The sequence below is a fragment of the Bombina bombina genome, chromosome 1 (genome assembly GCF_027579735.1).
Source record: "Bombina bombina isolate aBomBom1 chromosome 1, aBomBom1.pri, whole genome shotgun sequence".
Taxonomy (NCBI): domain Eukaryota; kingdom Metazoa; phylum Chordata; class Amphibia; order Anura; family Bombinatoridae; genus Bombina; species Bombina bombina.
In genome coordinates this window covers 930,688,708-930,701,061 of record NC_069499.1, presented here as the reverse complement: position 1 = coordinate 930,701,061, position 12,354 = coordinate 930,688,708, and the positions used below count along the sequence as shown (strand labels likewise).

The 12,354-nt window shown below is 46.1% G+C and overlaps 2 protein-coding genes across 2 annotated transcripts in view; one reads left to right on the top strand and one right to left on the bottom strand.

Moving 5' to 3' along the window:
• LOC128646797 (interferon regulatory factor 4) overlaps nt 1-12,354 on the bottom strand; it is a 141,719-nt gene that overhangs the window by 22,134 nt on the left and 107,231 nt on the right. The window lies entirely within an intron of this gene.
• Nucleotides 2,119-8,448, top strand: LOC128646489 (uncharacterized). The gene is made up of 2 exons (XM_053699604.1): nt 2,119-4,092; nt 7,580-8,448. The coding sequence occupies exons 1-2, from the start codon at nt 2,205-2,207 to the stop codon at nt 8,155-8,157; spliced, it is 2,466 nt and encodes an 821-aa protein (XP_053555579.1). The 5' UTR covers nt 2,119-2,204; the 3' UTR covers nt 8,158-8,448.

Sequence of the window (12,354 nt, the reverse complement as noted above, 5' to 3'; positions counted from 1 at the left end):
TATACACATGTGATACTTGTATACGTGGGTGCATCTTCTCTATATACACATGTAATACTTGTATACGTGGGTGCATCTTGTCTATATACATGTGATACTTGTATACATGGGTGCCTCTTGTCTATATACACATGTGATACTTGTATACATGGGTGCCTCTTGTCTATATACACATGTAATACTTGTATACGTGGATGCCTCTTGTCTATATACACATGTGATACTTGTATACATGGGTGCATCTTGTCTATATACATGTGATACTTGTATACATGGGTGCATCTTGTCTATATACACATGTGATACTTGTACACATGGGTGCATCTTGTCTATATACACATGTGATACTTGTATACGTGGGTGCATCTTATCTATATACATGTGATACTTGTATACGTGGGTGCCTCTTGTCTATATACACATGTGATACTTGTATACATGGGTGCATCTTGTCTATATACACATGTGATACTTGTATACATGGGTGCATCTTGTCTATATACACATGTGATACTTGTATGCATGAGTGCATCTTGTCTATATACACATGTGATACTTGTATGCATGAGTGCATCTTGTCTATATACACATATGATACTTTTATACATGGGTGCATCTTGTCTATATACACATGTAATACTTGTATACATGGGTGCATCTTGTCTATATACACATGTGATACTTGTATACATGGGTGCATCTTGTCTATATACACATGTGATACTTGTATACGTGGGTGCCTCTTGTCTATATACATGTGATACTTGTATACATGGGTGCATCTTGCCTATATACATATCATGTGATACTTGTATACGTGGGTGCATCTTGTCTATATACATGTGATACTTGTATACATGGGTGCATCTTGTCTATATACACATGTGATACTTGTATACATGGGTGCATCTTGTCTATATACACATGTGATACTTTTATACATGGGTGCATCTTGTCTATATACACATGTGATACTTGTATACATGGGTGCATCTTGTCTATATACACATGTGATACTTGTATACATGAGTGCATCTTGTCTATATACACATGTGATACTTGTATACATGAGTGCATCTTGTCTATATACGCATGTGATACTTGTATACATGGGTGCATCTTGTCTATATACACATGTGATACATGTATGCATGAGTGCATCTTGTCTATATACACATGTGATACTTGTATGCATGAGTGCATCTTGTCTATATACACATGTGATACTTGTATGCATGAGTGCATCTTGTCTATATACATGTGATACTTGTATGCATGAGTGCATCTTGTCTATATACACATGTGATACTTGTATGCATGAGTGCATCTTGTCTATATATACATGTTATACTTGTATACGTGGGTGCCTCTTGTCTATATACATATCATGTGATACTTGTATACATGGGTGCATCTTGTCTATATACATGTGATACTTGTATACATGGGTGCATCTTGTCTATATACACATGTGATACTTGTATACATGGGTGCATCTTGTCTATATACATATCATGTGGTACTTGTATACGTGGGTGAATCTTGTCTATATACACATGTAATACTTGTATACTTGGGTGCCTCTTGTCTATATACACATGTGATACTTGTATACGTGGGTGCATCTTGTCTATATACATGTGATACTTGTATACATGGGTGCATCTTGTCTATATATACATGTGATACTTGTATACATGGGTGCATCTTGTCTATATACACATGTGATACTTGTATACATGGGTGCATCTTGTCTATATACACATGTAATACTTGTATACATGGGTGCCTCTTGTCTATATACACATGTAATACTTGTATACGTGGGTGCATCTTGTCTATATACACATGTGATACTTGTATACGTGGGTGCATCTTGTCTATATACATGTGATACTTGTATACATGGGTGCATCTTGTCTATATACACATGTGATACTTGTACACATGGGTGCATCTTGTCTATATACACATGTGATACTTGTATACGTGGGTGCATCTTATCTATATACATGTGATACTTGTATACGTGGGTGCCTCTTGTCTATATACACATGAGGAAATGTAAGGCAAATTGCCTGGAATGCACATAAGGGTTAAGGCCAAGACGGAGGAGGGGAGTGTTGTGTTGTGTGTGTGAAACAATGTTGCAGAAAGAGAGGAGGGGTTCCAGCTTACCTTTTTAAGCCCAGTGCAGGAAGCACATGTCCTCTTTCTGCTGTTTTTCTCAAAGTTTTCACATGAGACGTTCAAGGAGATCTAAAGCACCTCCAAAGCGAATCATGGAGGCTGGGGAGGAACCTGCAGAGAGAGAAGTTGTTGAAGACAGCGATGAAGCAGCTGAGTGGATCCCTCCATCGCCAGAAACGGTGGGTCGAACCCCTTTACTTCCCTCCCTTTCCCCTTCACTTGATCAATCCTCCGGGGAGGTTGGGGGTAGTGGTGGGGAGATTTCAGATAGGGCCCTACTGGAGGTGCTGGCATTAGTGAGCAATATGGGGGGTAGTGCTGGGCATCCAGATGGCGCGTCTGAGCCCGTCGGCCATGCGGCCGGGAGTGAGCCCTCTTTTCGGGGGGTTAGTTCTGACATAGGCCCCAATTTAGTTACCACGTCGGGCCCTGCCGGGCCCGTTTCTGGCCTTCGCAGGCCCACATGTCCCCCTAAAGTAGCCGGTAAAGCGGGGGTCCCCGCTAGGCCCGCTATGCGGTCTACAGCCGCTAGCTCCTCTGTCCCCTGCTCTCCGGTCCCCCTGGCTGGGCCTCCCTCCCCTCGCGTGGTCGCGGCGGGCCCTTCTCGGCCTTGTGGCGTTCCGGTCCCCGGCCCCTACGGGCCTTGCTCTTTTGCCCCAATAGTTGGTAGTTTTAGTGGGAGCAGTTCGGCCTTACCTCCGACGTCGTCTCCGGTGTCTCAGGACTCCATCGCGGCCGCGGTATCCCTTTTCCAGATGTGGGCATCTTCTTTGTCGGGGTCTCCGGGTGCGTCCCACGTGGTCCTTGGTCCTCCGGCGGTGGTTGCGCAGGCTCCCGCGTCGACTGTTCCTCCATCGGCGGCGACTTCCGGTTTGCGGTCCTCCGAGGGCGGGACTTCCGGTGACGTCATTTCCGATGACGTCACTGCCGGTCCCGCCATTTGTCAGCGGTCATCGAAGCGGAGCAGGTCGAGTTCCCCGCGCGGCGTCCAAGGTAAGAGAGGAGTGCCGCGGGGGGGAACTTATGCTCCGGGGGGCAATTCTGCTGATGCAATGGGGTCTACAGGGGCAGCACTTGTGGGGGTTGATCTTCACGAGGGGGCTAATGGTGAATCAATGGAGGAATTACCTCAGGGGGGGCATTTCTCTGGCCAAATGAACCCGGGGGTCCCTGTTGGAGGCCCCCGTGGGCAGGTTGCAAAGGGTATTACGGCCCGGCAAAGGGCAAAGGCCCCGTCGGGCAGTAATCCTCGTCAAGGGGCAAAGGCCCCATTGGGCAATTATAAAGGTGTCGCAGCACCTATTGGGCACGCTAGGAGTATGCCTAAGAGCGCTGGCAGTAATAGTGAGGTTTCTTTGGGCAAAGGCGGCGCCCGTGCAGGCGGCGCTTTTGGCGCGCAAATTAGTGGGAGTGTAGGGGCTAGGCCTCAGGCTCCGGGCGCATCCCCGGCAGCAGCGAGGAAGGTAGTAACTAGGTCTTCTACCAAACATGGTTCACCAGAACAGTTTCAGAGTTTAGATTTAGCGGTTGCATCCACTAGACGTAAGAAAGCCACCCCTATCACTCAGAAGTCAGTACATTTTAGTGAAGAGATAGAGGACTTTACAGAAGATGAGCAGGGTGTGTATGATGATGTTGCAAGTGGCGAAGACAACCATGATGTGTGTGAGGGGATGCATGAACGGTCTGGGCACAGGGGGAGGGGTAGAGCAGACCTTCCCCTTCGTGGTACTCCTCTCTGGCAATCTCTTTTGCAGGAAAGCGACATGGCTACGTCAGGAGATTCAGGCAGCGGGTTGGAGAGAGGTGCTGAGAGCGGCCAGGACTCCATGGTGTCAGAGGATGAGCGTCCTTCTACTTCGGGAGTCGTGGCGATTCCAAACAGGACTGGTGTGAGAGATGGTGAGTCCTCAGTTTCAGTGGGGTTGCGGGGTTTTACCTCATCCTCGGATGATTCTGGGTCAGAAAATGACAAGGAACTGGGGTTGCATGGGAAGGGCAATAAAAGAATGTATAAGATGCTTAGATGGTTAACTGATGAGAAGATATCAGAAAAAGGGGGTTTGCGTGACCGTCATGACTATATTGCCTCTGGTAGGTCCGACAGGGCTGCCCCACCCAGACTTCGCATAAGTGGGGTGGGGAGGCCTGTTAATCGGAAGGTGGCACTCCAAGGGGATACTAGATCCTGGTCTTCTTATGATCTGCACGAGCATTTGAAGACTAAGACAGTACGGAGAATTCAAGAGGGTAAATTTGTTAACATCTTCGAGCTCTCGGTGGAAGCCCTAAGGCAGAAAGCGAGAGCGGAGGATGGGACAGGCCCCAAGAAGTACCAGCGCCCAGATACATTTCACGAATGGCGCCGGTGTTTCAGGATCTATGCGTCCTGCTATTTGCAAAAATGGCCGGACCAGTGTTTAGCCGTGTTGAAATACATGGAAAACATGGAGATCATTGCTGATAATTATCGCGATGGTGCCTGGCGGGATTACGATGAGGAGTTCCGCAGAAAGATGGTGGGTAATCCACTGTTGGATTTCGGGTGCGTAGAAATGCAACTCTGGGCCCGGCTGGGTCCCGAGAAATCACTAGGTACTGCGGGGGCCCCGGCGGGTGCAACGCAGTTTCGACCCGCAAATAGATTTCGCAGACGCCCAGCTGGGGTTTGTTGGAAATTCCAGGACAAGCAATGCACGTTGGGAACCGCGTGTTCCTTTCGGCACGCTTGTCGCATCTGCGGGGGATTTCACCCTGCCGCGGACTGCGTTAAAAAAGGGGAGAGACAGGACAGGACTGGGCCAAGAGGCCCTGCTGTCGCTAAGAGCGGACATCCCGCTGAAGGTGGCCGCAATTAATAAGTGGCTCACGCTATACCCCGATAGGGTAACGGCGGCCTTGTTGGAGTCAGGGCTCCGGGAAGGTTTTGTTATCCCCGTACAAGGTCCGGTTTCGGGTGCGGCTTCTCGCAGGAACCTGAAATCTGCCTCCCTTTTCCCGGAGGTATTGAAGGAGAAATTGGGTAAGGAAGTTTCACTGGGTAGAATGGCTGGCCCGTTTAGGGAAAAACCTATGCCGGGATTGGTTATCTCGCCTCTAGGGGTCGTGCCCAAGAAAGACCCAGGAAAGTTTAGGATGATACAACATCTCTCATACCCAAAGGGAAAGTCAGTCAATGACGCCATTCCTCAGGACTTAAGTACCGTATATTACCAGTCATTTGATGATGCCTTGCAAGTAGTACGCAGATCGGGTCATGGGGCTTTACTGGCCAAGCTTGACATCGAGTCTGCTTTCAGACTCTTGCCGATTCACCCCGCATCATTTTACTTAATGGGTTGTTTTTTCAACGGACACTATTATGTTGACCGTTGTTTGCCCATGGGGTGTTCCATTTCCTGCGCCTATTTTGAGGCGTTTAGTTCCTTCTTGCATTGGGCCGTGGCGGAAGTGACAGGAGAGGATAGGATTGCTCACTACTTGGACGACTTTCTCCTGGTCGGCAGACAGGGGTCTAGGGAATGTGAGCTGCTCCTTTACGCCATGCGGCTGTTGATGGAGAAATTTGGAGTCCCCTTAGCAGAAGACAAATCGGAGGGCCCTTGCACTTGTCTAACCTTCCTGGGTATCGAAATTGATTCGGTAGCCCAGGAATGTAGGCTTCCGGTTGATAAGGTACAGAAGATGTTGGCAGCAGTCAGGAGCCTCGCAGCGGCGCAGTTTTGCACGCTGAAAGAGCTCCAATCGGTTTTGGGTCTGCTCAACTTTGCAGGGAGGGTCATCCCGATGGGGAGGATTTTCCTGAAAAGAATGGAGCGCTTGTTGCCGGGAGTTACTTCCCCTAAGGCCAAACTAATGGTTAATAGTGACATGAGGGAAGACCTCCGTGTCTGGGATCTGTTCCTCAGGGATTTCAATGGGATCTGTATTTGGAGAACCCCCCAGACTCCGGCGCGAGAACTGCACCTCTTTACTGATGCTGCTGGGGGTTTTGGATACGGCGCCTATCTCAATGGCGAGTGGAGCGCCGAACCTTGGCCGGCAGAGTGGGCGGCCAGGGGCCTGACCAGGAACCTGTGCCTTCTAGAGCTTTTCCCCATTCTGGTGGCGTTGGAGATCTGGGGGGACAAGCTCGAGAACCGCTCCGTCATTTTTTGGACGGACAATTTGAGCGTGGTTTACGCCATTAACGGTCTCTCTTCGTCCTCACCACCAGTAATTCGATATCTGAGAATTCTGGTTTTGAGATGCCTCAAGCGGAACATTGAGTTTCGGGCTAGGCATGTCCCAGGAGTTAAAAACGTTATTGCTGATGCACTATCTCGCTTTCAATGGGAAAATTTTAGGAAATGTGCTCCTGAGGCTGCCACTCATGGCTTTCCCTGTCCCCCTTTTCTTTGGCAGGTGGCTTTGGATGGCAGTCCCTGATTCCGGTGCTTAAGGCGTCCCTGGCACCTTCCACTTGGAAGTCCTATATAAGGTACTGGGAAGAATGGGTATTCTTCTGCGATGTCCAAGGATTTCCTTCTTGTGCTGGTGAGCAGGACTGGCTATTGCGCTGGCTCGCGGAGCTTAGGGCTAAGTTAGCTAAGAAAGGGGCGGTATCCGCGCGGTTGGCGGCGGTGTCCTTTTTCTGTAAACTATTCACGCTGACGGACTCTTCCAAAACGTTTTTGATTCGTCAAATACTGAGGGGTTGGGGAAGGTCGGAAGTGCGGCGTCCAGACGTTAGGGAACCCATAACGGCGGACAGGTTGGTCCTCCTGCTTCGTGTTTTACCGGAGGTATGTTCCTCAGACTACGAGGTGCGGCTTTTTTTTTCAGCGGCGTTCGCCATGGCGTTTCATGGTGCTCTCCGAGTGGGGGAATTGGTCCCCCAGTCTAAGTTGGCGAAAGTGGGTGGCGTCCTGGCGGAGCACGTCAGGTTTACGGATAATGGGGTATTACTTTTCATCCCTCGATCGAAAGTCGATCAAGATGGTAGGGGGGCCTGGCTGTCGCTACCCGCGTATGCGGGTTCCGCCTGCTGCCCTAGTGCACTGTTGAAGACCTTCTCGGACAGGCGTCCAGTGGGTGCGGCTAGATTTTTAATTCATCAGGATGGTACCCCCCTGACGAGGTTTCAATTTCGGAAGGTTTTGGGGTGGGCGGCTAAAAAAGTGGGCTTGAATCCCAATACTATAGCTCCTCACTCCTTTAGGGTTGGAGCTGCTACGACGGCGGCGACTTTAGGCTGGTCGGCTGACCGCATAATGGCGCTTGGGAGGTGGAAGTCTAAGAGGTATCAGATTTACGTTAGGCCACTTATATCCCAATGTTAATATTTGCTGGTTGATAATGTTGCACACTGCGTTGCCATTATATGCCCTAACTCTTGTTTCTATTGCAGGGCCTAGAAGTGGGCCACTTCGTGCCTGGATCGTTGGGCACTCGTTCGTACACTGGGCGGCTATCCGAGCGGCATCGCAACCTGGAGGGCAGCAGCTTGGGTTCTCATTCTCCAGGGTGGTAGTTAGGTGGTTAGGGAGGAGAGGCCTTTGCTGGGCAGATCTGCCTGGGTTACTGCAATCCGCCATGAGGCGGTGGGAGAAACCCCATGTGCTGATCATCCACTTAGGTGGGAATGATCTCGGCTCAATTCCCGGCCGGGACTTGAGCGCAGTGATCCAATCAGATCTGCGCACCTTTAAAGCTTGGTTGCCTGGTGTGAGAATGGGCTGGTCAAACATTATACCGAGGTTGACGTGGAGACACATGGCCAATCATAGGGCAGCGTTCCAAGTTCGCAAGAAGCTCAATAGAGATGTTAGGAAGCTTATGTGCGAGCTAGGTGGTTTTGTTGTGGAACACAAGTTCATTACGGCCGCTGACCGTAGCCTGTACCGAGGCGACGGGGTCCATCTTACGGACCATGGCATGGACCTGTTTATTGAAGATATACGTCAGTCCCTACTCCTATTTGTGTGAGTTGGGTGGCGGCGAGAGTGGCCCTTGATATTCGGGCGATCTCGTGGCGGGTGGACAGTGTCCGGGGGCAGGATGTGATCGAGGTAGAGTGACGGCACTTCCGGCCAGGGATGAAGTCCCCAGACGCGCGTCTGGGGTGTTCCCTGCCCGTGTGATTACGATGCCGAGAATTCCCTGTTTTATAGTATTGAGCTACGCTCTGCTTCTTCTCCTGCGCCCTGGTACTGCCCATCTTGTTAGCATGGGTTACTACGTTTTAGCTAGTACCTGATTGCCGCCCCCCTGGTCCATGTTTATTCAGACGGTCGTTAGTTCTTGTGTTGCCACAATAAACGTGACCTGCGGGTTTTTTCTCTAACCATAAAAAGTTGTTGTGTCGTTATTTTGTGTGTTATTTATTTCTACGTTTAGAAACTAAGTTGAGTTTATGTTAAACCAAGAATGTATATAGTTATAAGTTATTCTTTCCACAGAGGAGGATATGGCATTTAATCCCTTAAGGAAATGTAAGGCAAATTGCCTGGAATGCACATAAGGGTTAAGGCCAAGACGGAGGAGGGGAGTGTTGTGTTGTGTGTGTGAAACAATGTTGCAGAAAGAGAGGAGGGGTTCCAGCTTACCTTTTTAAGCCCAGTGCAGGAAGCACATGTCCTCTTTCTGCTGTTTTTCTCAAAGTTTTCCCCACCCTTCCCTCCCTTTGTTTATTATTTTGCAATCAGTAGGGGGATCCGTCCTTATGGTGGTCCCCAGGGACTAGGGCTATCCGAAGGCTTGATGAGGGCTAGCCAGCCTATTTCTGTAAGTCCAAGGACGTTAAGTTTCAGCTCCCCAGGTATTTCAATCTGGTTTACGCACCTTTTTGATCCTGGCCCTTACTGGTACGGAGTGGTGGTTTGCACCCTGGGCTGGCGGGTGGACAGTGTCCGGGGGCAGGATGTGATCGAGGTAGAGTGACGGCACTTCCGGCCAGGGATGAAGTCCCCAGACGCGCGTCTGGGGTGTTCCCTGCCCGTGTGATTACGATGCCGAGAATTCCCTGTTTTATAGTATTGAGCTACGCTCTGCTTCTTCTCCTGCGCCCTGGTACTGCCCATCTTGTTAGCATGGGTTACTACGTTTTAGCTAGTACCTGATTGCCGCCCCCCTGGTCCATGTTTATTCAGACGGTCGTTAGTTCTTGTGTTGCCACAATAAACGTGACCTGCGGGTTTTTTCTCTAACCATAAAAAGTTGTTGTGTCGTTATTTTGTGTGTTATTTATTTCTACGTTTAGAAACTAAGTTGAGTTTATGTTAAACCAAGAATGTATATAGTTATAAGTTATTCTTTCCACAGAGGAGGATATGGCATTTAATCCCTTATGATACTTGTATACATGGGTGCATCTTGTCTATATACACATGTGATACTTGTATACATGGGTGCATCTTGTCTATATACACATGTGATACTTTTATACATGGGTGCATCTTGTCTATATACACATGTGATACTTGTATACATGGGTGCATCTTGTCTATATACACATGTGATTCTTGTATGCATGAGTGCATCTTGTCTATATACACATGTGATACTTGTATGCATGAGTGCATCTTGTCTATATACACATGTGATACTTGTATACGTGGGTGCATCTTCTCTATATACACATGTAATACTTGTATACGTGGGTGCATCTTGTCTATATACATGTGATACTTGTATACATGGGTGCCTCTTGTCTATATACACATGTGATACTTGTATACATGGGTGCCTCTTGTCTATATACACATGTAATACTTGTATACGTGGATGCCTCTTGTCTATATACACATGTGATACTTGTATACATGGGTGCATCTTGTCTATATACATGTGATACTTGTATACATGGGTGCATCTTGTCTATATACACATGTGATACTTGTACACATGGGTGCATCTTGTCTATATACACATGTGATACTTGTATACGTGGGTGCATCTTATCTATATACATGTGATACTTGTATACGTGGGTGCCTCTTGTCTATATACACATGTGATACTTGTATACATGGGTGCATCTTGTCTATATACACATGTGATACTTGTATACATGGGTGCATCTTGTCTATATACACATGTGATACTTGTATGCATGAGTGCATCTTGTCTATATACACATGTGATACTTGTATGCATGAGTGCATCTTGTCTATATACACATATGATACTTTTATACATGGGTGCATCTTGTCTATATACACATGTAATACTTGTATACATGGGTGCATCTTGTCTATATACACATGTGATACTTGTATACATGGGTGCATCTTGTCTATATACACATGTGATACTTGTATACGTGGGTGCCTCTTGTCTATATACATGTGATACTTGTATACATGGGTGCATCTTGTCTATATACATATCATGTGATACTTGTATACGTGGGTGCATCTTGTCTATATACATGTGATACTTGTATACATGGGTGCATCTTGTCTATATACACATGTGATACTTGTATACATGGGTGCATCTTGTCTATATACACATGTGATACTTTTATACATGGGTGCATCTTGTCTATATACACATGTGATACTTGTATACATGGGTGCATCTTGTCTATATACACATGTGATACTTGTATACATGAGTGCATCTTGTCTATATACACATGTGATACTTGTATACATGAGTGCATCTTGTCTATATACACATGTGATACTTGTATACATGGGTGCATCTTGTCTATATACACATGTGATACATGTATGCATGAGTGCATCTTGTCTATATACACATGTGATACTTGTATGCATGAGTGCATCTTGTCTATATACACATGTGATACTTGTATGCATGAGTGCATCTTGTCTATATACATGTGATACTTGTATGCATGAGTGCATCTTGTCTATATACACATGTGATACTTGTATGCATGAGTGCATCTTGTCTATATACACATGTGATACTTGTATACATGGGTGCATCTTGTCTATATACACATGTGATACTTGTATACATGGGTGCATCTTGTCTATATACACATGTGATACTTGTATACATGGGTGCATCTTGTCTATATACAAATGTGATACTTGTATACGTGGGTGCATCTTGTCTATATACACATGTGATACTTGTATACATGGGTGCATCTTGTCTATATACACATGTGATACTTGTATACGTGGGTGCATCTTGTCTATATACACATGTGATACTTTTATACATGGGTGCGTCTTGTCTATATACACATGTGATACGTACTTGTACTCATATTATATTGGATTGTACTGGATTTTATGTTTTTTATTTTGTATTTAGTGTGCAGGATTTCCCCACCAACATTATGGAAGCTTATATTTAAATATATATACATGTAATACTTGTATACGTGGGTGCCTCTTGTCTATATACACATGTGATACTTGTATACATGGGTGCATCTTGTCTATATACACATGTGATACTTGTACACATGGGTGCATCTTGTCTATATACACATGTGATACTTGTATACGTGGGTGCATCTTATCTATATACATGTGATACTTGTATAAGTGGGTGCCTCTTGTCTACATACACATGTGATACTTGTATACGTGGGTGCATCTTGTCTATATACACATGTGATACTTGTATACATGGGTGCATCTTGTCTATATACACATGTGATACTTGTATGCATGAGTGCATCTTGTCTATATACACATATGATACTTGTATACATGGGTGCATCTTGTCTATATACACATGTGATACTTGTATACATGGGTGCATCTTGTCTATATATACATGTGATACTTGTATACATGGGTGCATCTTGTCTATATACACATGTGATACTTGTATACATGGGTGCATCTTGTCTATATACACATGTGATACTTGTATACATGGGAGCATCTTGTCTATATACACATGTGATACTTGTATACATGGGTGCATCTTGTCTATATACACATGTGATACTTGTATGCATGAGTGCATCTTGTCTATATACACATGTGATACTTGTATACATGGGTGCATCTTGTCTATATACACATGTGATACTTGTATACATGGGTGCATCTTGTCTATATACACATGTGATACTTGTATGCATGAGTGCATCTTGTCTATATACACATGTGATACTTGTATGCATGAGTGCATCTTGTCTATATACACATGTGATACTTGTATACATGGGTGCATCTTGTCTATATA